Source organism: Somniosus microcephalus, chromosome 3 (genome assembly GCF_052327205.1).
Source record: "Somniosus microcephalus isolate GS21.2 chromosome 3, FLI_Smic_1.0, whole genome shotgun sequence".
NCBI lineage: Eukaryota > Metazoa > Chordata > Chondrichthyes > Squaliformes > Somniosidae > Somniosus > Somniosus microcephalus.
This window is the reverse complement of record NC_140989.1, coordinates 79,124,493-79,150,149: the sequence shown is the minus strand read 5'-3', so window position 1 is coordinate 79,150,149 and position 25,657 is coordinate 79,124,493. Positions and strand designations below refer to the sequence as shown.

The 25,657-nt window shown below is 46.0% G+C and overlaps 1 protein-coding gene across 1 annotated transcript; it reads right to left on the bottom strand.

Moving 5' to 3' along the window:
• Positions 1–957: 957 nt before the first annotated feature.
• On the bottom strand, positions 958–25,622 carry batf3 (basic leucine zipper transcription factor, ATF-like 3). The gene is made up of 3 exons (XM_085981260.1): positions 25,096–25,622; positions 24,870–24,974; positions 958–2,802 (listed from the first exon to the last, which is right to left on the bottom strand). The coding sequence occupies exons 1-3, from the start codon at positions 25,168–25,170 to the stop codon at positions 2,590–2,592; spliced, it is 393 nt and encodes a 130-aa protein (XP_085837386.1). The 5' UTR covers positions 25,171–25,622; the 3' UTR covers positions 958–2,589.
• Between the last annotated feature and the right edge of the window lie 35 nt (positions 25,623–25,657).

Below are 25,657 nucleotides of genomic sequence, written 5' to 3'. Positions count from 1 at the left end.
CCTATGACACTCCCCTGATCATCAGCTTTCTTTTGATATAAAATATGTATAGGTATGCTCTATAACTTTTGAGTGTATAGCGGACAGACAGACATACAGACAGACAGACAGACATACATACAGACGGACAGACACCACTATCCTTTTATATATATCTATAGCTGGAGGAGCCCGGCGTTGCCAGGGCTGTTTTGGGCTGGGCGGTTTAAATCGAGTCCCAGGCTTTCGGGCCTGTCTGTCTGTCCCTCTGTGAATGTGCTGCTGGGCAACATTTCTACCTTTTAATACCTTGAAAGATGAACGTGAAAGTACTTATAAAACGTTTTTGGTAAATCTTATGTTATTTTTAAAAGAGATACTAACTTTTTCGAAGCTGGATTAGCAGATTTTGAGCTGGAAGTAGTTGAAGCAATGGCTGCCAGATCCCTGAGATGAAAACGATTAGTCCCGCCCACACACACACCGATTGGCCAACCATCAGGTGACTGAACTGTAGGATTGGTCAATCATGACGGCACAGGATTGGTCGACCTTGACGTCAGTCAATCAATGGTAATTAGCAGATAATGAGTTTAATTTTGAAGGCTTTTTGTATAACGCGCGAACAACTTTTGTCCAACCGAAAAGTAAATACGCTTACGACCGTCCTGGAATGGTAAGCTTTCTTTGGACGTAACGCACGTGTAGGTACGCTCTATAACTTTCGAGTGTATAGCCAGACAGACACACCGAAGGACAGACAGACAGACAGACAGATAGATAGTGGAGAGAAATTGTAGATGAATATTAGGGGCTAAAAATTGAGTAGCGCAACTTTGCCGGGGCGCTAAAAATAGCGCCCCGGAAAAATTAGCGTCCCCGCGCCAGAAATTGAGTGGTTGCGCCCCAAGAGGGAAGCGGGGCGCTACGGGAAGCGCCCCGCATCCCTCTTGGGGCGCTGTGAATCAATATTGCAGCGCAACCTGGGGCCCAGCTGGGCCTCGGGGATCGGCAGTGCAGGCAAAAGAGCCCGGCACTCAAGAGAAGTGCTGTGCTCTTGGAGCGCAGCCAGCACTCCGTGGGGTGGGGTGGGGGGTGTTTCAGGAGGTCTGGGACAGGAGCGCAGGCAGGTGTTGGCAGGCGGCCAGCAACAAAAATGGCCGCCCCGCACCTCGCCTTTAAATTGCGCCTCCCTGGCCGCAGGTATGCCACCCTGACCCCGTCAGACATAGCATCTGGCGGTAAGTCAGGGGGCGCTCCCAAAGATCGTGGCCGGGGCGTGAGCAGGGCGCTGCGCACTCCAATGACATCTTTGCCAGCGGCACAGCGCCGCAGGGCACTACCGATTAGTGCCACCACTAACCTCCCGCTGAATTTTGCGGGAGGCGTGGGCAGTGTCGCGCCCGGGCACTAGTTGGTTTGTGTCCCGTTAGCGCCCTCTTAAGGCGCTAACGGGAGGCGCAACCAACTGAATTTTTCCCCCTAGGTGTTCGAACGATCGTAACCCAAACTTATTTACAGGACCCTGGTAATTCATTATGTGTGGTCACAGTATAGAGCTCTGACATGCGATAAGACAGTCATCAGGGACACATGCTTTCAGTAATGATGGGGTTCTAGCTCTAAACCAACGTGGCAACAATCCATTCATATCACAAAGTAAACTTCACTCAGAATTTGAGGGAACAATCTTTTTCATACGGGGTAGCTCCACTCAGAGGAGTTATCAAATGATATTCCTTATTTGCATCCCGAGGGGGTAAAAGTAGAATCATTCTTTGCTCTGTGGAGACAGTTCTGTGTCATCACATCACTTCATTTAGTATAGGATCCTGATGGCTTGTTTTCTTCATGCTGTAAAGGAAATGAAACTCCCATAGTCTAGTGTAAGTGGTCACAAAAATGTAACTGTTCGGTCAGTTTTGCTGTTCTCCACTACAGACTGAGCACTACTACACAGCTTTACATGCTGGATTCAATAATTAGAAAATTGTCCATGTAGCTAATGAGGGTGGGGGGGTAAAGGCAAAGCTTTTGGTCTGATTACCAAATAAATGCATGATGCATAATGATTTCCCTCAAAAAGCTGACTTTCTAATCTGTTCAATAAAAGGCTTATTTTATTGTGCAACTAACCTTTATAGTCTCTTGGTTTGCCTTCACGCATTTGTGTTTAAAATTAAGATCTCTGGCAACCAATGTATCTCACTGTACCAGGTTTCAGCTATGTAACTGCTGAAATGTTCGAAAACCTTATTGCATTTGATTTGTGTGGAACATAACACCCCCATCCCCTGAAAAATATGCAAAATCAAAAAATCTGTGTGTCTTTAAAATACATTCATTGCTGTGCTATAGGTAAAGATTAAGCTAAGCAGAATCCACAGGAAGGACAATAAATTTGCAAAGTCTGTGTCCTTAGACTTGGCCATACAGTGCATGGGGCCATTGCTGCATCATATAGGTCACAATATGGCCCAGCATCTCATAAATAATGTCCTCAGGACTCTCCAGGTTGCATATAGGAATCAAACACAGTTAAACATTTGACAGTGTATTCTAACCTTCCATTAAAAAAATAACTTTTTTTAAATTCAATGCTAAATCCATCTATGAGACTCCACTTTGTCCATCACGTGGTAAACAGTTGACGATTACATCAGGGTGAGGCCTGGGCGTTGTGACAAAGTTCATGGCACAGTGTATCAGTGGACATATTCGTTCATGATCTTTCAAAGCTTCTGATAAATGTTTCACTTCTTCACTAAGTTTCCTTATTTCCCTTTTTAGAGCGGTGTTTTCCTGTCCCAGCCCTTCATATTCCTGTGAAAATAAAAACAAGTCTTAAAGAAGGGGAACTCAAACCCATAAAAAAAATGGGTAAGCTAAAAGAATACTTATCATTCAATCTGTTTCAACAAAGCTGCCTGAGAACTCTAATATTACAATGCTGGAACCCAAATGAGAGGACTTGGGTTCAAAGCCCATTCTGGGCTGTGATTCAAACTCACCTGTCTTCAGTGCATGAGGTTTTCAAGTGAACTGCTGGACCTGTGCAATATTTGATGGAAATCAGGGAAGGAGACAGAAATTAGAAGAAGCATATCAACCTTCTGCTCATCATAAAGTTCCATCTAGGCAATCACAGGAGAAAGAAGAAGCATGGAGGGAGATAACAATGGGCGGGGGACAGGGGGGAGGGGACCGCATAGGCTAAAAGGGGAAGAGATAAAAATAGTGGAATAAGCAGTTTCGCAGGACAGAAACCTTTTCCGATTTCTGAGTCATACTTTTTGAATCCACACTTATAAACAGGTCAATTGGTTTGCTCGGAGGGAAATTTCACTGGCCTTTGCACCTGACTGCCACGGTAACTCTGGTGGGAGTCTGTTGGAATGGCTCAGAAAATGCCGGGACCTGGATATTGGAGGAGGCACAATCAGAACTCCCTCTGCTGGGAATTCTAGCTTTCCCAGCCCATAATGGACCCGGCCTAGGATTAGAAGCCAGTATGTCAGGTCATATATGATGTACTAGCTAGAGTGCCCGGCGGTGCCGAGGCTTTTTCGAGGGCATGTTGTTGGAAGAGAGAGAGAGAGCGACTGGGGGGAAGAGAGAGAGCGACTGGGGGGAAGAGAGAGAGCGACTGGGGGGAAGAGAGAGAGCGACTGGGGGGAAGAGAGAAAGCGACGGGGGAAGAGAGAGCGCGACTGGGGGGAAGAGAGAGCGCGACTGGGGGGAAGAGAGAGAGCGACTGGGGGGAAGAGAGAAAGCGACGGGGGAAGAGAGAGCGCGACTGGGGGGAAGAGAGAGCGCGACTGGGGGGAAAGGGAGGGGAGGGAGGGGAGGAGGGGGGGAAAGAGGGGGGGAATGGGGGAGGGGGGAATGGGGGAGGGGGGAATAGGGGGAGGGAAGGGGGGAGGAGGGGAGGTGGGAGGGGGAGGAGGGGGGGAGGAAGGGGAGGAGGAGGGGAGAGGGGGAGTCCCTGAGCCCTGCCCCCCGATCTCCCGATGTCCCGCCCCCCGATCTCCCGTCCCCCGATGTCCCGCCCCCCGATCTCCCGTCCCCCGATGTCCCGCCCCCCGATCTCCCGTCCCCCGATCTCCCGATGTCCCGCCCCCCGATCTGAAGTGCCCGGCGGTGCCGAGGCTTTTTCGAGGGCATGTTGTTGTTGGAAGAATGAGAGAGAGCGACTGGGGGGAAGAGAGAGAGCGACTGGGGGGAAGAGAGAGAGCGACTGGGGGGAAGAGAGAGAGCGACTGGGGGGAAGAGAGAACGCGACTGGGGGGAAGGGGGGGAAGGGGAGGGGAGGGGGGAAGGGAGGGGAGGGGGGGAGAAGGGGAGGGGGGAATGGGGGGGAGAAGGGGAGGGGGAGGAGGGGGGAGGAGGGAGGGGGGTGGAGGGGGGAGGAGGGAGGGGGATATGAAGGGGAGGAGAGGGGGAGCCCCCGAGCCCCCCCGATCTCCCGATGTCCCGCCCCCGATCTCCCGATGTCCCGCCCCCGATCTCCCGATGTCCCGCCCCCCGATCTCCCGATGTCCCGCCCCCGATCTCCCGATGTCCCGCCCCGCGATCTCCCGATGTCTCGCCCCCCGATCTCCCGCCCCCCGATGTTCCGCCCCCGATCTCCCGATGTCCCGCCCCCCGATGTCCCGCCCCCCGATCTCCCGATGTCCCGCCCCACGATCTCCCGATGTCCCGCCCCCCGATCTCCCGATGTCCTGCCCCCGATGTCCCGCCCCCCGATCTCAAGTCCCGCCCCCCGATCTCCCGATGTCCCGCCCCCCGATCTCCCGATGTCGCGAGCCCCGCCTCCCGATGCCCCGAGCCCCGCCCTCCGATGTCCCGAGCCCCGCCCACCGCCCTCCGGAGCCCCGCCCTCCCGAGCTGGCTTCAAGACCGCCAATTGCGGCTGTGAGAGATGGCCGGCGGGCCCGGTTGCTGGGGTAACCCTTCCCGCTCTCCAAGCCCCGCCCGAGATTCGCACTCCCGAGAGCCCCGCCCCCCCGCCCGAGCTGAGCGGGGAACAGAGAGAGACGCGCGTCTCAGCTGCTCCTGCTGCGCGCGCACCCTGTGTATGTCCCGTGACCCTCATGGCTGACGCTGTTGCCCTGGGTAACATGACGACCTGGGGGGGGGGGAGGTGGAGCTTAGCAGAAGCCGTGGGACAATTACCTAGCTCGGGCGTGGCTGGGCAGGAGAGGCCCAGGCTTTGAGGCCTAGGTTCTGAGGCCTTACAAAAACGGGGAAAGGTAGGAAAAAGAATCTTCAGGTTAGAGAAAATATTTACAAATGAATGAAGTTTTTTTAAAAACAATTTAATAAAAGCAATTTTTTGCTGGAAATGTAGGTTTGAAAAGAAAAACGCAGAAAGCGGGAAAAAGAATGGAATCAAGATGGCTGACACTCACCTCGGTTCAGAACGATAAGGCCCGCCCACACACGCACCGATTGGTCGACCGTCAGGTCACCGAAGCGTAGGATTGGTCAATCGTCCCGTCACTCGACTGTAGGAGGGCACGGCCGCCCGCGCCAGGAACCCGGCGTACGATTGGTCGACCTTGAGGTCACTCTATCGCCAATGAGCGGATAATGAGATGCTAATGAGCAGAATTTTGAACGTTTTTTGGATACCGCGGGCGCAATTTTTGTCCGGCCGAAACGTAAATATGCTTACGACCGTTTTGGAATGGTAAGCTTTCTTTTGACGTAACGCACGCGTAGGTACGCTCTATAACTTTCGAGTGCATAGCCGGATAGGCGCACACCGGAGGACAGACAGACAGATAGACAGACAGACAGACAGATCGATCCGTTGATAGATAGATAGATAGATAGATAGATAGATAGATAGATAGATAGATAGATACATACATACATACATACATACATACATACATACATACATACATACATATACATACATCCTTCCAGAAAGGCAGAAATGGATTCCACTGAGGGTGGGGTTATTCTGGGCAGGGAAGCAACCTGGACCCCGGAAGAAAGGGATTTTATTTTTTTAAACAAAAATTAGCTTAGTAGTGGCCCCCTTTGACAGGGGGCTGTAAATGGGGTCTGGGTGCTGTCTCCCAGATCCCCCCTCACCAGATAACTGGCAGACAATTTCAAGCAGCATGGAGCAGGCAGGTGTATCTAGTGTTATGGGTGCCTGCCAGCCCATGTTAATAAGGTGCCCTCTCACTGACTCGCAAACTCCGACAGGGTCAGTGCCGGAGAGAATCAGTGGGCACGATCCTGGCGTAACTGCCAGGATTGGGGCCCATGGATTTTCAGCCACTTAATGTCTAAGTCTATCATTACTTTCTTGTAGATTAGGTGATGATACAGCTCCAAAGTATGAAGGTAAGTAGCATCTGATGACAGAATATCACGGATTTTCTCCCCTTACAAAGCTTCCCTGGCCTTCCGTCCTCCTGCAGGTGAGAGAATGGCTTATTCTCTGTCCACTGCCTATGTTGTTCTGGCTAGCTGGCAGGAGGTGCAGAAGAGGAACCCTGTTGAAGATCCCCCTCATTTAACATGTTCTGTAGGAAATTAATATAACAGAAGCCCCTGAACCGCAACAGTCCATGCCAAGAAATGACTTTACCATTATTCAATCAAACCCAATACACAAAGAAAAAAGAACTTGCATTTATATAGAGGCTTTCACCTCAGGATGTACCAAAACGCTTTACAGCCAATTAATTACTTCTGTAGTCACTGTTGTAATGTAGGAAACTCTAGACAATCTGTTTTTTTAAGTATTGGTTGAGACAGAAATAATGGCCAGGACACCAGGTGAACTCCCCTCCTCTTCTTCAAATAGTGCCATAGGATCTTTTACATCCACCTGAGGCAAGCGGGGCCTCAGTTTAATGTCTCATCCGAAAGACGGCACCTCCAACAGTGCAGCACTCCCTCAGTACTGCATTATATATCGGCTTGGAATATGTGGTCAAGTCTCTAGGTGGAGAAATATCCCATGCAGATCAATCTGGTCAACTTCTCTTTAGGGGCCAAAGGAGCTCTCAACAAGAACAGGCAAGAGTTTAATTTTAATATTGATCCCAATTGTAATGAAAGTATATTAGCACATGTAAAATTCCCCATGATGTTCACTGGGAATGTGCTGTGTTTACCTGTATAAAACAGGGCACATTCTGGGCTAACAGGAAGTCAACGGTTAAAGTTCGATCCTCTGTGTTTGCAGAGGGATCTAAGAAAGTAGCATTTTTGTAGCATTGCGCTGGGAGGTATTTTCAGTACTTAATCAGTTTATTTTTTGAGGGTTTTGGCCAAGGGTTTTGTCTGCCAGTGTTTTAGATGCTGCAATTTTTTAAATGGGAACTTCAGTGGGGATTCTTCTTTTTTTTGTGTTATTTGGAAGTGTATTTCTTCTATCAGCACCTCCAGAGCTCCAAAGTATGAAGGTAAGTAAAGATGCTCTTGCGCTTTCTTCAGCCGTAATTCCTCCTCCATGCACCAACAAAAGTAGCTCCAAGAGCTGAGAAGTAGTCCCCATTCCGTCCTCCCCTTCTCCCGCTATGCTGACAGCTAGCTCCCACATGAAGGCCCAATCTGGGCCTGTTCTCACCATGAACAGTTAATAAGGTCAACTTCAGGAAATCCGGTGAGGTTGGCCCAGTGCAAGTGCTAAACTCACTGTTCTATAGTCTTGCTGCTTTAGTGCCTATGATATGCATTGAAGTTATTTTACCAGAGCATAGAGAGTTCCAAACAGAATAGATACACTCTGGACAGCATATTATTAGAGTCTACCAAAAGCTACCAGGAATTACTAGTTAAGAAATCATCATCATTGTCAAACAGTTGTTTTCCACAGCACCAACTAGAGAACTGCAAATTGTCAATTTGTCTTTCTATTGCGAGGATAACATAATTTCCCTGCAAAACTTCACTTTCTAATTGAGGGATGACAATGCCAGTAAAAATGAACAATTTTTCTTCTTTGCATTCACAATTAGATTACATAGTCTCTGGTGGTGGGGAACCTCACTCACTGGCAGTGCAAATTGGAAAAACCACAGGCAGCACTGACAACGGATGTGATTTCCTGCTGCAAGCACATACTCAGAAAATTTCCCCCACGTGTTAAAGTCTTATCAATAATACGCCAACAAGGATCTCAAACCCAACTTCAGAAGAGCACTTAGAACTTGACCAGTACTACAGTACTTCTATTTTCTGCATCATCTATTTTATGGTCTATATAAGTTGTCATAATTTTCTTCACTAATAACAAAGTTTTGTGTTGCTGACTTGCATTGGTGAAAACGGAGTTGAATCTGTCCACTCATTTCATTTAGCTCCCATATTAACTGCCAGAGAAAACATTTTCTCCGCGCTGTTTGAGCTGGATTTGAACCTAGATTCTAAACCCAAGATGCCCCATTAATATACTAACAATATATATTTTACGTGGCTGCCCCCACTCCAAAGAAAAAAAAATAGATGTGGACCAGTTAGTTACTCTGGAATCTTACCCATTGGTGACATCCGTCAGAGTAAGTGGTGGGCAGCAGGGGCCCATTCACTAGAGCCACATCTTGGGTGCCTGCCCACCCCAGAAGGCCACAAAATGCAACATTGGTGGTCAGGCAGCGAATGTCAGCCACCGCTACCACCCCACCCCGAGAAACCTCAAGACAGTGTCTCCAGCTGCTCCCTTATCAACAACTAGCTAACCTTCACCAAAAATCAACTCCCACGTAACCACAGGTATCAAAGAGCACACAGCAGTTTTCCACAATGCCATATCCTTACAGAGTAAACCAATTGTTTCTAAAACTAATCTAAATAAAATAATAAAATTGTCTGGTATAAGGAAGATACGCAATGGGACTCGATGCTTTACTGGAAAATACCCACCAGTGAATCAGGCCTGTATAACTCATTTATAGTTCATGCACGTGTGTCATGACCCATCTTTCTTTGTGGTATACCAAAAAATAACCCACAGAGTCCTGTTACGAGTCTTCAATTAGTCAAATTATAACAGATAAAAAGATGCACACAAGAGAGAAAGAATAGAGCGTGAGGCCAAATGTAGCACCCATCCACCACCTCCACTCAATCACCTTAGTCAGTAGAGACCAGGGATTGAACCTGGAAACTTCTGGTCTGTATGGATTATAACTTACCCACCATACTTCACGGACAACTGAAAAGAGAATATATATAAAAATGATAAAGACATAAAGTATATTTGGTCTTTAATTCTTGCTAATCTACATAATGAATGAGAGACTCCCATCTATTGCATAGAGATACATAAGGAAGAATTGGCCATTTATCCACGTAGCTAAAGAGAAACTGGCCATTTGCCCCACAAGGAGCAAAAAAGGGTTGTTTCAACCAAGCACCATAAAAGGAGCATTCATCCTGAATGCTGATATGAGAGATGTCCCACTACTGCAAAATATGAAGACTTAAACCAATTTCCAAAAAGACAGTTTAAAGCTGCTTTCATCAAACCACACAATGGCCAACAAACAGCTCAATATCTTCCTGAATGGACACAGGTTGAACCCAAAGCTGGACTGTACCTTGACTTTCAGGGAATTGCTTATCAAGACATTGCTTAAAATAAAGACAAGAAACAAATTGATCAGCAAAATAGCTGGTTCAACCTGGGGAGCCAATGCGTGGACACCATTTTGTTATTGTGTAGCAGAGTATTGCTCCCTGGTGTGATTCAGTTCTTCTCACACAGGACTAGTAAATACTCAGCTGAATTAAACCATGTATATAATAGGTACTATGAGACCAACCAAGCAACCTAGCTTGGTTACCAGTCCTGTCCAACATTACCCCTCCTGACAGCAGGTGACAGGTTGCCTTGCAGAATCATCTCCTCAAGGTGCAAGATATGCCACATCTACTCTTACTTAAAGAGGTGTTTTAATCCACAGAGCTAATGCCTTAGCTCAAGACACTCCTTTTGGACAATTTCTCTAAGGAGCCTAGAGGTCACCTCCAGGTGGTGTACTGGATGGTAAGGACAAGCTTCAAACATAACTAATGTCTATTTAGTAACAGCTCCAATAATCCAGCTACCTGGTTTTGACCTTCCATATCATCTGTGGGTAAAGCTTAATCACTTCAGATGTGGAATGATCAGACATGCTGCAAATGACTCCCCCGTTGTTGCTGTGGCCAGTTAGAAGGTGTAGGCCACAGATGCGGGTTGCATCCATCGGCAAGAGCTGTCTGGTTCCCTAATGGACTTGCACAATGTCCTTCACTCATCTATTGAATGGTTAGAACACTTAGGCTGTCAAGTCATCCATGTTAGTCTATGTAAATGTAACTACAATAAATAAATAAATCCAATTTACTTCATAAAGTAGGAGTCGACATTATCATGTTCACCTAGTTCTTTCTTTTAAAATCCAGACCAATGAAGCCATCATAATTTTTGATTTAGATCATCTTATCCTCCAATTCAGAAGCTGGAGATCCCCATGCCAATACCTACAATATCACTAATGCACTCTGAGGGAAATGTATTGACTTTCCATAGATAGAGTAACAGGAGATCCACGGGTATAATTAAAAAGTTTTACACCTGTCATGTTACACCTTTTAAGGATTCAAAACTCAAAGCATCACATGTCCACAGGACAAAATTTACCAATTACCTGAAATAGGGCCTTATTTGTTAAATAATCAAATATTAAATTAACTAAACATTAAAAAAGCAGTTTGATTCAGTTGGTATGTAGCAATGAGGAATGGGTAAGTAGCAGAAAACTAAGTAAGCAGATTGTTACTGACAGACAGGAATTTAGTAGTAGTAGTATGCTCAAAGATCACAACTGCCTCATAAGTGTGATCTAACTAACGGCTCAATCCTGCACTGAATTACAGTCTACCTACCCTTAGATTGACAAGGATAATTCCAGAACTGAGAGTTTATAACTTATCAGGAAAGACTGACCATGCTGGGGCTCTTTTCTCAAGGAAGGTAAAGGAGGAGGGTTGACCTAATTGAGGTCTTTACATCTACCCTATCAAACCCTTTCATAAATTTAGAGAAGATATTTCCAATTGTGGGGGAGACTGAAACTAGGGGCTGTAAATATAAGATAGTCACTAATAAATCCAATAAGGAATTCAGGAGAAACTTCTTTATCCAGAGAGTGGTGAGAATGTGGAAATCGCTACCACATGGAGTAGTTGAGGCGAATATCGGCCTCCTCCTGAGGTTCCCACCATCACAGAAGCCAGTCTTCAGCCAATTTGATTCACTCCACGTGATATCAAGAAACGGCTGAGCGCACTGGATACAGCAAAGGCTATGGGCCCTGACAACATTCCGGCTGTCGTGCTGAAGACTTGTGCTCCAGAACTAGCCGCGCCTCCAGCCAAGCTGTTCCAGTACAGCTACAACACTGGCACCTATCCGACAATGTGGAAAACTGCCCAGGTATGACCTGTCCACAAAAAGCAGGACATATCCAATCTGGCCAATTACTGTCCCATCAGTCTACTCTCAATCATCAGCAAAGTGATGGAAGGTGTCATCAACAGTGCTATCAAGCGGCACTTACTCACCAATAACCTGCTCACCGATGCTCAGTTTGGGTTCCGCCAAGATCACTCAGCTCCAGAACACATTACAGCCTTGGTCCCAACTTGGACAAAAGAACTGAATTCCAGTTCTGAATTCCAGAGGTGAGGTGAGAGTGACTGCCCTTGACATCAAGGCAGCATTCGATCGAGTGTGGCATCAAGGAGCTCTAATAAAATTGAAGTCAATGGGAATCGGAGGAAAACCCTTCACTAGCTGGAGTCATACCTAGCATAAAGGAAGATGGATGTGGTTGTTTGTGGTCAATCATCACAGCCCCAGGACATCGCTGCAGGAGTTCCTCAGGGCAGTGTCCAAGGCCCAACCATCTTCAGCTGCTTCATCAATGACCTTCCCTCCATCATAAAGGTCAGAAGTGGGGATGTTCACTGATGATTGCACAGTGTTCAGTTCCATTCACAACTTCTCAGATAATGAAGCAGTCCATGCCCGCATGCAGCAAGACCTGGACGACAATCAGGATTGGGTTGATAAGTGGCAAGTAACATTTGTGCCACACAAATGCCAGACAATGACTATCTCCAACAATTGAGAGTCTAACAACCTCTCCTTGACATTCAACGGCATTATCATTGCCAAACCCCCACCATCAACATCCTGGGGGTCACCATTGACCAGAAACTTAACCGCACCAGCCACATAAATACTGTGGCAACAAGAGCAGGTCAGAGGCTAGGTATTCTGCGGCGAGTGTCTCACCACCTCACTCCCCAAAGCCGTTCTACCATCTAGAAGGCACAAGTCAGGAGTGTATTGGAATACTCTCCACTTGCCTGGATGAGTGCAGCTCCAACAACACTCAAGAAGCTCGACACCATCCAGGACAAAGCAGCCTGCTTGATTGGCACCCCAAATACCACCTGAAACATTCACACCCTCCACCACCGGCGCACCGTGGCTGTAGTGTGTACCATCTACAAGCTGCACTCCAGCAACTTGCCAAGGCTTCTTCGGCAGCACTTCCCAAACCTGCGACCTCTTCCATCTAAAAGGACAAGGGCAGCAGGCACATGGGAACACCATCACCTGCAAGTTCCCCTCCAAGTCACACATCATACTGACTTGGAAGTATATCGCCGTTCCTTCATCATCACTGGATCAATATCCTGGAACTCCCTCCCTAACAGCACTGTGGGAGTACCTTCACCACACAATATATTCACAATATATATTAATGATCTAGACAAGGGAACTAGATGTAATATCTCCAAATTTGCAGACGACACAAAGCTGGGTGGGCGTGTGTGCTGTGAGGAGGATGCCGAGAAACTACAGTACAATTTGGACAGGTTGGGTGATTGGGCAGAAGCATGGCAGATGCAATATAACGTGGATAAATGTGAGGTTATCCACTTTGGTGTCAAAAACAGGAAGGCAGATTATTATCTGAATGGCAATAGATTGGGAGAAGGGGAAGTGCAACGAGACCTGGGTGTCCTTGTGCACCAGTTGCTGAAGGTAAGCATGCAGGTGCAGCAGGCGGTGAAGAAGGCAAATGGTATGTTGGCCTTCATAGCGAGAGGGTTTGAGTACAGGAACAAGGATGTCTTGCTGCAGTTGTACAGGGCCTTGGTGAGACCACATCTTGAGTATTGTGTGCAGTTTTGGTCGCCTTATCTGAGGAAGGATATTCTTGCCATGGAAGGAGTTCAGCGAAGATTCACCAGGCTGATACCTGGGATGGCAGGAATGATGTATGAGGAGAGATTGGGTCAATTGAGCTTGTACTCGCTGGAGTTTAGAAGAATGAGAGGGGATCTCATTGAAACTTATAAAATTCTGGCAGGACTGGACAGACTAGATGCAAGGAGGATGTTCCCGATGGTCGAGGAATCCAGAACCAGGGGTCACAGTCTAAGGATAAGGGGTAGGCCTTTTAGAACAGAAATGAGGAGGAATTTCTTCACCCAGAGAGTGGTGAACCTGTGGAATTCTCTACCACAGAAGGCAGTAGAGGCCAATTCATTAAATATATTCAAGAAGGAGTTGGATATATTTCTTAAGGCTAAAGGGATCAAGGGGTATGGGGAGAAGGCAGGGACAGGGTACTGAACTTGGATGATCAGCCATGATCGCATTGAATGGCGGAGCAGGCTCGAGGGGCCGAATGGCCTACTCCTGCTCCTATCTTCTATGTTTCTATGTTACACAGACTGCAGCGGTTCAAGAAGGCGGCTCACCACCACCTTCTCAAGGGCAATTAGGGATGGGCAATAAATGCTGGCCTTGCCAGTGACGCCCATGAACAAATAAAAAAAGGAAGTAGTAGAAGGATATGTTAATAGGCTGAGATGAAAATGGGTAGGAGGAGGCTCGTGTGGAGCATGGGCTAGTTGGGCCAAATGGCCTGTTTCTGTGCTGTAAATCCTATGTGAATGCTATGTGAAAATTTCCTGCCTAGATTTGTATTCAGTATTCCTTGCTATTTCATTGAATCTATTAACTACTGAATAATATTGTCATGTGTTTTAATTTGTCCTATCTTTTCACATAACTGTAACTCTAGTTTTATAGAGATAGGGCAAAAATTTGGATCGGTAGCACTCACTGTTTGGGCACTATGGTTGCTGTTTGCGTGCCAACATGGCATTTGATGTGCGCATGCACACTTGTGGGGTGAATCGCGCCGGCCGCCGTATTGGTGAGGGCGTTAGCGCACACAGAGAACATCCGCCGGAAATATGCAAAATAGGCAGATCATGACATCAATCAGCGTGCAGCACTGATTGGATGGCAGCTGTGCCATCTTGGAGCTCAATGCTCCAGCTAATGCCCTCTCTTAACCTCGCACAGCTAAAGACATGTTCAGCAACAGGAAGGAACCCCCACCAGCAATATTTAAAGGAATCATCACCTACTTATAGGTTAGTTGCTGATTGATTTCTACTGGCTATTGCTACGATTCTACCAGTGTTTGGTGCTTTCTATAGTTGTTTCAAGTTGCAAAAGTCTACAGGGAATGGTGTGGCAGGTACTGAAGGACTTTTTCCTGACTTCAAGGCTTCTGCACAAACCACTTGCTGCCAGACTTGGGTGCACTAGTAGGCCTTCCCCTTGGAATAGGCACATAGCTTTGTGAGCGCTGCATGTCAACTCTGCCATATACTGGAACCGAAAGTGATTCCACTCCCTCAACGTCCAGCTGGTGTGCAACCATCGGCAGCGCATCACACAGGTTAATGCCCGGCATCATGGCAGCGGTTATGATGCCTTCTTTCTGCGGCAAGCCACTGTGCCAGCAGCATTTCAGCCACCACAGCAAACTAAAGGGTGGTTGCTGAGCATCACGGGCTATCTGCTGATGGCATGGTTCATGACTCCGGAGTGCAACCCACACACAAGTGCACAGCATGCATACAGCACTGAGAGTAGCAAGGGCACAGAATCCTGGGTGGGGGACTTCGGTGTCCATCATCAAGAGTGGCTCGGTAGCACCACTACTGACTGAGCTGGCCAAGTCCTGAAGGACATAGCTGCCAGTCTGGGCCTGCAACAGGTGGTGAGAAAACCAACATGAGGGAAAAATCTACTTGACCTCGTTCTCACCAATCTATCTGTCGCAGATGCATCTGTTGATGACAGTATTGGTAGCAGTGACCACCGCACAGTCATTGTGGAGACGAAGTCCCGTCTTCACACTGAGGACACCCTCCATTGTGTTGTGTGGCACTACCACCGTGCTAAATGGGATAGATTCAGGACAGATCTAGCAGCTCAAAACCGAGCATCCATGAGGCGTTGTGGGCAATCAGCAGCAGCAGAATTGCATTCCACTACAATCTGTAACCTCATGGACTGGCATATCCCTCACTCTACCATTACCATCAAGCCAGGGGACTAACCCTGGTTCAATAAGGAGTGTAAAAGAGCATGCCAGGAGCAGCACCAGGCGTACCTAAAAATGAGGTGCCAACCTGGGTAAGCTGCAACACAGGACGACATGCATGCTAAAAAGCGGAAGCAGCATGCTATAGACAGGGCTAAGCGATCCCACAATCAATGGATCAGATCAAAGCTCTGCAGTTCTGCCACATCCAGTCGTGAATGGTGGTGGACCATTAAACAACTAATGGGAGGAGGAGTCTCCATGAATATCCCCATCCTCAAAGATGGTGGAGCCCAGCACGTGAGTGCAATAGACAAAGCTGAAGCGTTTGCAACCATCTTCAGCCAGAAGTGCCAAGTGGATGATCCATATTGGCCTCCTCCTGAGATCCCCACCATCACAGAAGCCAGTCTTCTACCAATTCGATTCACTCCACGTGATAACAAGAAACAACTGGATACAGCAAAAGCTATGGGCCCTGACAACATCCCGCTATCGTGCTGAAGACTTGTGCTCCAGAACTAGCCGCGCCTCTAGCCAAGCTGTTCCAGTACGGCTACAACACTGGCATCTATCCAACAAAGTGGAAAGCTGCACAGGTATGTCCTGTCCACAAAAAGCAGGACATATCTAATCCAGCCAATTACCGCCCCATCAAGCTAATCTCAATCATCAGTAAGGTGATGTAAGGTGTCATCGACAGTGCTATCAAGTGGCACCTACTCACCAATAACCTGCTCACTGATGCCCAGTTTGGGTTCCGCCAAGACCACTCGGCTCCCGACCTCATTACCGCCTTGGTCCAAACATGGACAAAGCAGCTGAATTCCAGAGGTGAGGTGAGAGTGACTGCCCTTGACATCAAGGCAGCATTGGACAGAGTGTGGCATCAAGGAGCCCTAGTAAAACTGAAGTCATTGGGAATTGGGGGAAAACTCTCCACTGGCTGGAGTCATACCTAGCACAAAGAAAGATGGTTGTGGTGGTTGAAGGTCAATCATCACAGCCTCAGGACATTGCTGCAGGAGTTCCTCAGGACATAAGAACATAAGAGCAGGAATAGGCCACTTGGTCCCTCGAGTCTGCTCCACCATTCAATAAGATCATGGCTGATCTTGGGCTCAAAGCCACTTCCCTGCCTGCTCCCCATAACCCTTCACTCCCTTATCTTGCAAAAATCTGTCTATCGCCACCTTAAATGTATTTAATGACCCAGCCTCCACGACTCTCTGGGGCAGAGAATTCCACAGATTTACGACCCTCTGAGAGAAGAAATTCCTCCTCATCTCAGTTCTAAAAAAGCTTCCGCTTTTTAGCATGCATTTCGTCCTGTGTTGCAGCTTACCCAGGTTGGCAGCTGATTTTTAGGTACGCCTGGTGCTGCTCCTGGCATGCTCTTTTACATTCCTTTATTCTGAAACTATGCCCCCGAGTTCTAGATTTCCCCACGAGGGGAAACGTCCTCTCTGCATCTACCTTGTCGAGCCCCCTCAGTATCTTATATGTTTCAATAAGATCACCTCTCATTCTTCTAAATTCCAATGAGTATAGGCCCAACCTGCTAAAACTTTCTTCACAAGTTAACCCCCTCATCTCTGGAATTAACCTAGTGAATCGCCTCTGAACTGCCTCCAATGCAAGTATATCCTTCCTTAAATAAGCAGACCAAAACTGTACACAGTACTCAAGGTGTGGTCTCACCAATACCCTGTACAGTTGTAGCAGGACATCCCTGCTTTTATACTCCAACCCCCTTGCAATAAAGGCCAACATTCCATTTGCCTTTTTGATTACTTGCTGCACCTGCATGCTAATTTTTTGTGTTTCATGCACAAGGACCCCCAGGTCCCTCTGAACTGTAGCATTTTGTAATCTCTCCCCATTTAAATAATAATTTGCTTTTTTATTTTTCGGGCCAAAGTGTATAACCTCACACTTTCCCACATTATACTCCATCTGCCATATGTTTGCCCACACACTTAGCCTGTCTATATCCCTTTGCAGATTCTTTGAGTCCTCTGCACAACTTGCTTTCCCACCCATCTTTGTATCATCCACAAACTTGGCTACATTGCACTCGGTCCCTTCATCCAAGTCATTAATGTAGATTGTAAATAGTTGAGGCCCCAGCACCGATCACTGTGGCACCCCACTAGTTATCGTTTGCCAACCGGAAAATGAACCATTTATCCCGACTCTCTGCTTTCTGTTAGTTAGCCAATTCTCTATCCATGCTAATATATTGCCCCCAACTCCGTGAGCTCTTACCTTTTGCAGTAACCTTTTATGTGGCACCTTATCAAATGCCTTCTGGAAATCCAAATACACCACATCCTCTGGCTCACCTTTGTCCACCCTGCTCGTTACATCCTCAAAGAACTCCAGCAAATTTGTTAAACATGATTTCCCTTTCATAAAACCATGCTGACTCTGCTTGACTGCATTATGAAGCAGTGTCCTAGGTCCAACCATTTTCAGCTGCTTCATCAATGACCTTCCCTCCAACATAAGGTCAGAAATGGGGATGTTTGCTGATGATTGCACAGTGTTCAGTTCAATTTCCAATTCCTCAGATATTGAAGCAGTCCATGCCCGCATGCAACAAGAGCTGGACGACATTTAGGTTTGGGCTGATAAGTGGCAGGTAACATTCACGCCACAGAAGTGCCAGGCAATGACTATCTCCAACAAGCGAGAGTCTAACCACCGCCCCTTGACATTCAACAGCATTACCATCACCGAATCCCCCACTATCAACATCCTGGGGGGTCACCATTGACCAGAAACTTAACTGGACCAGCCACATAAATACTGTGGCAACAACAGCAGGTCAGAGGCTAGGTATTCTGCGGCGAGTGTCTCACCTCCTGACTCCCCAAAGCCTTTCCACCATTTACAAGGCACAAGTAAGGAGTGTGATGGAATACTTTCTATTTGCCTGGATGAATGTAGCTCCAGCAACACTCAAGAAGCTCGACACCATCCAGGACAAAGCAGCCCGCTTGACTGGCACTCCATCCACCAACTTAAACATTCACTCCCTCCACCACCAGCGTACCGTGGCTGCAGTGTGTACCATCTACAAGATGCACTGCAGCAACTCGCCAAAGCTTCTTTGGCAGCACCTCCCAAACCCGCGACCCCTTCCACCTGGAAGGACAAGGGTAGCAGGTGCATGGGAACACCACCACCTCCAAGTTCCCCTCCAAGTCACACACCATCCTGACTTAGAAGTATATCGCCGATCCTTCATCGTCGCTGGGTCAAAATCCTGGAACTCCTTACTTAACAGCACTATGGGAGTACCTTCACCACACGGACTGCAGGGGTTCAAGAAGGCGGCTCACCACCATCTTCTCAAGGGCATTTAGGGATGGGCAATAAATGCTGGCCTTGCCAGCGACGCCCACATCCCATAAACAAATTTTTAAAAAGCATACAATGAAAGCCATGCTGCCACACAAAATGTGATAGAGCAGACCATTGGAGTGCTTAAACAACGCTTCCACTGTCTGGGCTGCTCTGGAGTATCCCTGCAGTACGCGGCAGAGTGGGTGTCAAGATTTGTGGTGGTCTCCTGCATGCTGCACAACCTCGCCTTCATGAGGGCGTAGCCCTTGCCACCAGCAATAGGGCAAGAAACTGAGGAGGAGGTGGAGGAAGAGGAAGGGATGAGGCAACCTAGACAGCCCCTTTAGTCCCACATCTTTCCTTCCCTCTGTTACTGACCGTATCAGCGTTGGCTTGTATAATAATAAATACATTATTTACAGTTAATGTATCCAACCACCTATTTTGAGTGATTTATACAAAGGCTTTGCTGGAAGTTGTAGCACTTGTTTAGCAACTTGGAAATATTCATACAGTCGTCATTGGTTAAAAATTTGTCCTTTAAGGCAAGGGATGTCAAGCACTGGAAAATGGAATACATTATTTCAGACATCCAGTATCAGCATCAAGGCAACACAGTAAGCTGCAGATAATTTTGTCCAAATGATGGTGCTTTAATCCTAACCAGTATGACATTTTCTTTTTGCATAGAAGCCTCATGGTTTCTTGAGATTCTCAATAGAGCTATTAGTGTGTGTGTTATGGGCTCATATACAACACAGAGACTTCCCAATCTCATTTTATGTAAGACACACCTACACTGAGCGGACTTTCATCCTCTCAGTCTGACTAAACTTATATTCAGGCCCTGGAAAAGCCCCGCTGCATCTCGCCGTTTGGAAGTGTTACTCAACTAAGTCCGATCGGATACTCATTTATAAAAAAATATAATTCCACATTGGTTACTAGTATAAGAACCTCTCTTTCTGATACAATTAAATACATGATCTCTGATATACATTGTTTTTGAATCCCTCTATAATACCCAAGACATTGAAACATCATCACTATATTATTGGTTAAAACATCTTAGAACTTCCATGACAACATGACAAAGAGCACATATACAGAATAATTTCTAACCTGTCTATCATGGACTCAGCATTAGACATGAAAGGTTCTACAAATTGAATATACAATAAAATTAGAATAATTTATTGAAACAGTTGTTGCAAAATATATAACAATGTAAGAAGTTTTGTCTGACTGACATTTTTAAATTAAGTCCAAGCAGAGAGGTTTCAAGGATGACTGGCATGAGAAATAAAGGCTGCCACATTGTTAGGACAGATTATGTGAAGCTTTACTTTACATGTAACCCATGCTTTACTTTATCTGGAAGTGATTGATACAGACATTAGGTGCAAAAAAGACAGAAAATATCCCATCAGTGCAGGCAACTCTCACTTTGATGACCAGACAATTCTAAGAAATTGTACCCTTTTTAAATCCAATTGGCAGTCATAAGGAGAAAGGCCAATTACTTAGATATGATTGTACAGCACGTCACCACAATCCAATTAACGTGTTATCATTTTACTGCCAAGTACTTAACTTTTGAAGAGTTTTTAATTTTAGATAAATACGTTGAGCAGGAGAAAGGAATCAAAAATGTCAAAAACCTGCACACAAAGATACAGAAGGTGTAAAGAGCCCATAGCAAAATGGTCAGGTACACTGTAATTATATTAAATCAAGATAAGTACATACAAAAGAATGTGAAAAGAGAAAACAAATTGTGAAATATGGCTAAGTTCCAGTGGACCATATTTGCCACTAAATTATGTTTTAAATGACATCTAGATAGAAGGCCACATATATTTAAAATGTTGTCCCCAGCATCATTTGTTGTTATGAAGACAATTAAGTTTTCAAAGTTAAAAATAATTCAGGGGAGTTGCTGTACCCAGGTTGCTGAACACTGTTCTTTGCCCATTGTTTCCTGCCAATCACAAATACAGAATTCAGTAGTGAACAGCAATGATTAACAATGTGAACAAACTAACAACAAACTCTTAGAATGCACTTTTCTAGTGAAAATCTGGGTCCCTTCTAGGTGCAGCTAGAAATAACTTTTTATTGTATTATTTAACTTTTTGGATTGTTTTGTGATCAAGGCATATGGCTATGGAACACTTTGCCTTTTATTCAGAATGTCAGCATCAAACACTCCCAGGTCAGGTACAGTAAAGCTTACTGTACTCAGTGCAAACTTCAGAAGAGCAATTAGTACAACATCAGTGTGATATTTTTCATTCCTCACACCAGCCATCCATGTAGCATTTTTGACTGCCTATCTGGTTACTATCAAATTAGGGCCTGTTTTGCACTGTGGATTTATGCCACTAGAACCGGGTTTAGGCTGATCCAACACATTCCATGTAGGACCCTTACAGTTAGCAAACAGTAGCCATGATCGCATTGAATGGCGGAGCAGGCTCGAGGGGCCGAATGGCCTACTCCTGCTCCTATCTTCTATGTTTCTATGTTTTATGACAATCCGACAGCTTCATGGTCACTTTTACTGAAACCAGCTTTTTAAAAAAAAATCAAAATCCTGGAACTCCCAACCTTAACAACACTGTGGGAGCACCTTCACCACACGGACTGCAGCAGTTCAAGAAGGCGGCTCAATACCACCTTCTCGAGGGCAACTAGTGATGGGCAATAAAATGTCCGCCTTGCCGATGCCGCCCACATCCCGAGAATGAATAAAAAACAACCAGAAAAATTTAAAGAGACACAGATTAAAACTGAGAACCAAGAAAAAGCTTCCTTTACTTAAAAAGATTCCAAGTGTACACAATCCATAGATCTACCATCAAAGCCTGTTTTGTTAGGAGACTTTCAGACTCCACTCAATCAAACGATGAGAGCAGAAGTGAATTAAAAATAGATCGTGAACCTTGAAGGAAGCAACTTAAGCAATTCCTCATCTCAAGATTCAAGTTATGGATGCAAGATCTGGATGTGGTCCTACCAGCCTCCGCTTTGTTGGATCAAATGGCCTTTTCCAATTCTTGACTGTTCTTGCGTTAAGTTAAGTTCTCCTTACCCGCCTGAGTGATCAATGAGTTGCCTCCCGGTGGCTCAGTTGGCGCAGATGCTGCCCAGTGGGGAACTGAGCCGCCTGTCACAGCTCCATCTAGAGGTACCTGAAGCTCATGCTCTGCAGTGCATGACAACCTGCATCTCCTTACTCTCCACTCTCGCCATTCTCCCAGCCAATGTTCCCTCTCATTTCAAAGAAATGGCAGACCAATTAAATACATATTTTGGTTCTGTCTTCACAAAGGAGGACACAAATAACCTCCCTGAGATGTTGGGGAACATAGGGTCTGATGAAGGGGAGGAACTGAAAGAAATCAGTATTTGTAAGGAAATGGTGTTAGGGAAATTGATGGGATTGAAGGCCGATAAACCCCCAGGGCCTGATAATCTACATCCCAGGGTACTTAAGGAAGTGGCCCTAGAAATAGTAGATGCATTGCTGATCATCTTCCACAACTCGATAGACTCTGGAACGGTACCCATGGATTGGAGGGTAGCTAATGTTGCCCCACTATTCAAAAAAGGTGGTAGAGAGAAAATGGGGAATTACAGACCGGTAAGCCTGACATCGGTAGTGGGGAAAATGCTAGAGTCCATTATAAAAGATGTAATAGCAGAGCACTTGGAAAACAGTGACAGGATCGGACAAAGTCAACATGGATTTACAAAAGGTAACTCATGCTAGGCTAATCTACTGGAATTTTTTGAGGATGTAACTGGTAAAATAGGTAAGGGAGAACCAGTGGATGTGGTATATTTGGACTTTCGGAAGGCTTTCAATAAGGTCCCACATAAGAGGTTAGCATGTAAAGTTAAGGCACATGGGATTGGGGGCAAGGTATTGACTTGGATAGAGAACTGGTTGGCAGACAGAAAGCAGAGTTGGAATAAACGGGTCTTTTTCCGAGTGGCAGGCAGTGACTAGTGGGGTACCGCAGGGATCGGTCCTTGGACCCCAGCTATTCACAATATATATTAATGATCTAGACGAGGGAACTAGATGTAATATCTCCAAATTTGCAGACGACACAAAGCTGGGTGGGCGTGTGTACTGTGAGGAGGATGCTGAGAAACTCCAGGATGATTTGGACAGGTTGGGTGATTGGGCAGAAGCATGGCAGATGCAATATAACGTGGATAAATGTGAGGTTATCCACTTTGGTGGCAAAAGCAGGAAGGCAGATTATTATCTGAATGGCAATAGATTGGGAGAAGGGGTAGTGCACTGAGACCTGGGTGTCCTTGTGCACCAGTCGCTGAAGGTAAGCATGCAGGTGCAGCAGTCCGTTAAGAAGGCAAATGGTATGTTGGCCTTCGTAGCGAGAGGATTCGAGTACAGGAGCAAGGATGTCTTGCTGCAGTTGTACAGGGCCTTGGTGAGACCACATCTTGAGTATTGTGTGCAGTTTTGGTCGCCTTATCTGAGGAAGGATGTTCTTGCCATGGAGGGAGTTCAGCGAAGATTCACCAGGCTGATACCTGGGATGGCAGGAATGACGTATGAGGAGAGATTGGGTCGATTGGGCTTGTACTCGCTGGAGTTTAGAAGAATGAGAGGGGATCTCATTGGAACTTATAAAATTCTGACAGGACTGGACAGACTGGATGCAGGAAGGATGTTCCCGATGGCGGGGGAGTCCAGAACCTGGGGTCACAGTCTGAGGATAAGGGGTAGGCCATTTAGGACAGAGATGAGGAGGAATTTCTTCACCCAGAGAGTGGTGAACCTGTGGAATTCTCTACCACAGAAGGCAGTAGAGGCCAATTCATTAAATATATTCAAGAAGGAGTTAGATATATTTCTTAAGGCTAAAGGGATCAAGGGATATGGGGAGAAAGCAGGGACAGGGTACTGAATTTGGATGATCAGCCATGATCACATTGAATGGCGGAACAGGCTCGAGGGGCCAAATGGCCTACTCCTGCTCATATCTTCTATGTTTCTATGTAACCTTCACCTCATTAACCAATGCTGATTCAAACTCGGGGCCTAGAGTGAAAGGGCAATTTGTTAACTATCAACCAGGCCCCTAAAGAGCATTTTAGTTTACAGGTAGTTTAACTTGTTGCTCTATATGCTTAAAAAATATTCAAAACAAAATTCAAGCATTAAATTTTGGAACACATGATATTTTTAGGCTTTTTCAAGTTGTTCTTGTCTACATGGTAAAAAAAAACGACTTTAGGACTAACTTTTTGTGTCATATTTTGGACATTTTAACAAACGGTGTTCCTAGTAACTAGGATACTATTATGATAGCAATATACTGCAGATGCTGGAAATCTGAAATAACAACAGAAAATGCTGGAAAAACTCAGCAGGCCAGGCAACATCCGTGGAGAGAAATTAGAGTCGACGTTTCGGGAAACCCTTCTAGGATACTATACTGTGCATGAATACAAGAGCTATGAAAATTGGCCTCAAACAATTGTTGGGATTGGTCAAGGCCAACTACACAGACATGGCAATCCCGGCCTTCGGCACTCAGCAGTATTTCAGTACATAGCTCGATTTTTTCCTAGTACAATTTCCTAGTACAATTTTGCATTTAATTCTCCCCTACAGACATGTACATGATTTGCAAATCTACAGTCACAGTCCGTACAAATCAGGTGCATGAAAATTCCCCACATTGTATAAAGAAATTTTGAAGTCTCAGTTTTGCCACTGGATTGGTCAGTAGTAATGACTGATTGATGTACACGTTTAAATTGGAGCAGCACTTCGGCTTCAGGCTTTCCATTTCCATGGGAGCATAAGAGAATAATTACCGCACGGTCAGCCATCTCAAAGAATAGGGCATTTTTATGAAAGGTTACTAGCTCACAGAATCTCAAAAAGCAAGAAACGCAAAGTAATTCCTTAGTAGTGCAATATTTTACGTTATGTCTAACCGTACTGCATTTTAGTTTTACTGCATGTTATTATTCGCATAAATACTATGCTACCGAGGGGTTAAAATTCAATGATCCGACCACTGCCGGATCCGCTTCTCAGCGGTTTACCTCGTGTAGTTTATCTGCCTTCTGTGTCTGTTTCTTCCGACTTCTTTGCGCAGCAATTCTGTTTTTTTCTCTTCTTCGAAGTTTCTTGTTGTCGCCTCCAAGGTCCTAGAGTTCAAATACACGAGATTTTGATGTGAAAATTTGCTTTACAGCACGCAGTGATAATCGACAGGCGCAGTGCGGAATTGCGATTACACGTCGATTGAAACATGTTTTCTCGACTGACCTGAGATCCTCGGTCTGTACCGCTGTCGTCCGGTGGACTCTGCGCGACGAACTCTGCAGAATCTATCTCAGACATGGCACACAAACAATCACACACACAACAGTAACCGACTGCAGAAGAAAACTCGAGAGTTCAGAGCAGCTTGCTGTCAAAAGCCCGGATTTCCCATTGAACTGGGGTATCTATCGGTCGAGAGTCAAGTACTGAGGCAGATGTTTAGCATGCCGATTGCCATCGATCATTGATCTCACGAAACCTTCTTGTTGTGATGCAACTCTAAAACTAAAAGCAGTTTTGCGAGTTTCACTTTGTCAGAAAGTATTTTCTTCTTGGAATGCGCTTGTCAACGTTCAGTAAGTCACGTGTCGTGGCTTATAATTTAAGTAAGAAGGAATCGCAAAAATTCCAGTTTGGCAGAGAATCTCCACGCGGTGTGACCTGTCGCCAGTTGAAGACCCACATTAACCAGAGATGGCTATTCCAGGTATTGCTCGAACTCTCCGCCCTCCCAAATCTTAAGTCGGGCTAATTAGGAGCTGACTTTTGACCAAAAATGTATTTG

Excerpts from the sequence above, each read along its gene's own strand:
- batf3 (XM_085981260.1), bottom strand. The coding sequence starts at position 25,170 with ATGTCTGAGATAGATTCTGCAGAGTTCGTCGCGCAGAGTCCACCGGAC. Across the intron at positions 24,975-25,095 it reads GTACAGACCGAGGATCTCAG|GACCTTGGAGGCGACAACAA; the intron begins GTCAGTCGAGAA and ends TTTGAACTCTAG. Across the intron at positions 2,803-24,869 it reads AGGCAGATAAACTACACGAG|GAATATGAAGGGCTGGGACA; the intron begins GTAAACCGCTGA and ends TTATTTTCACAG.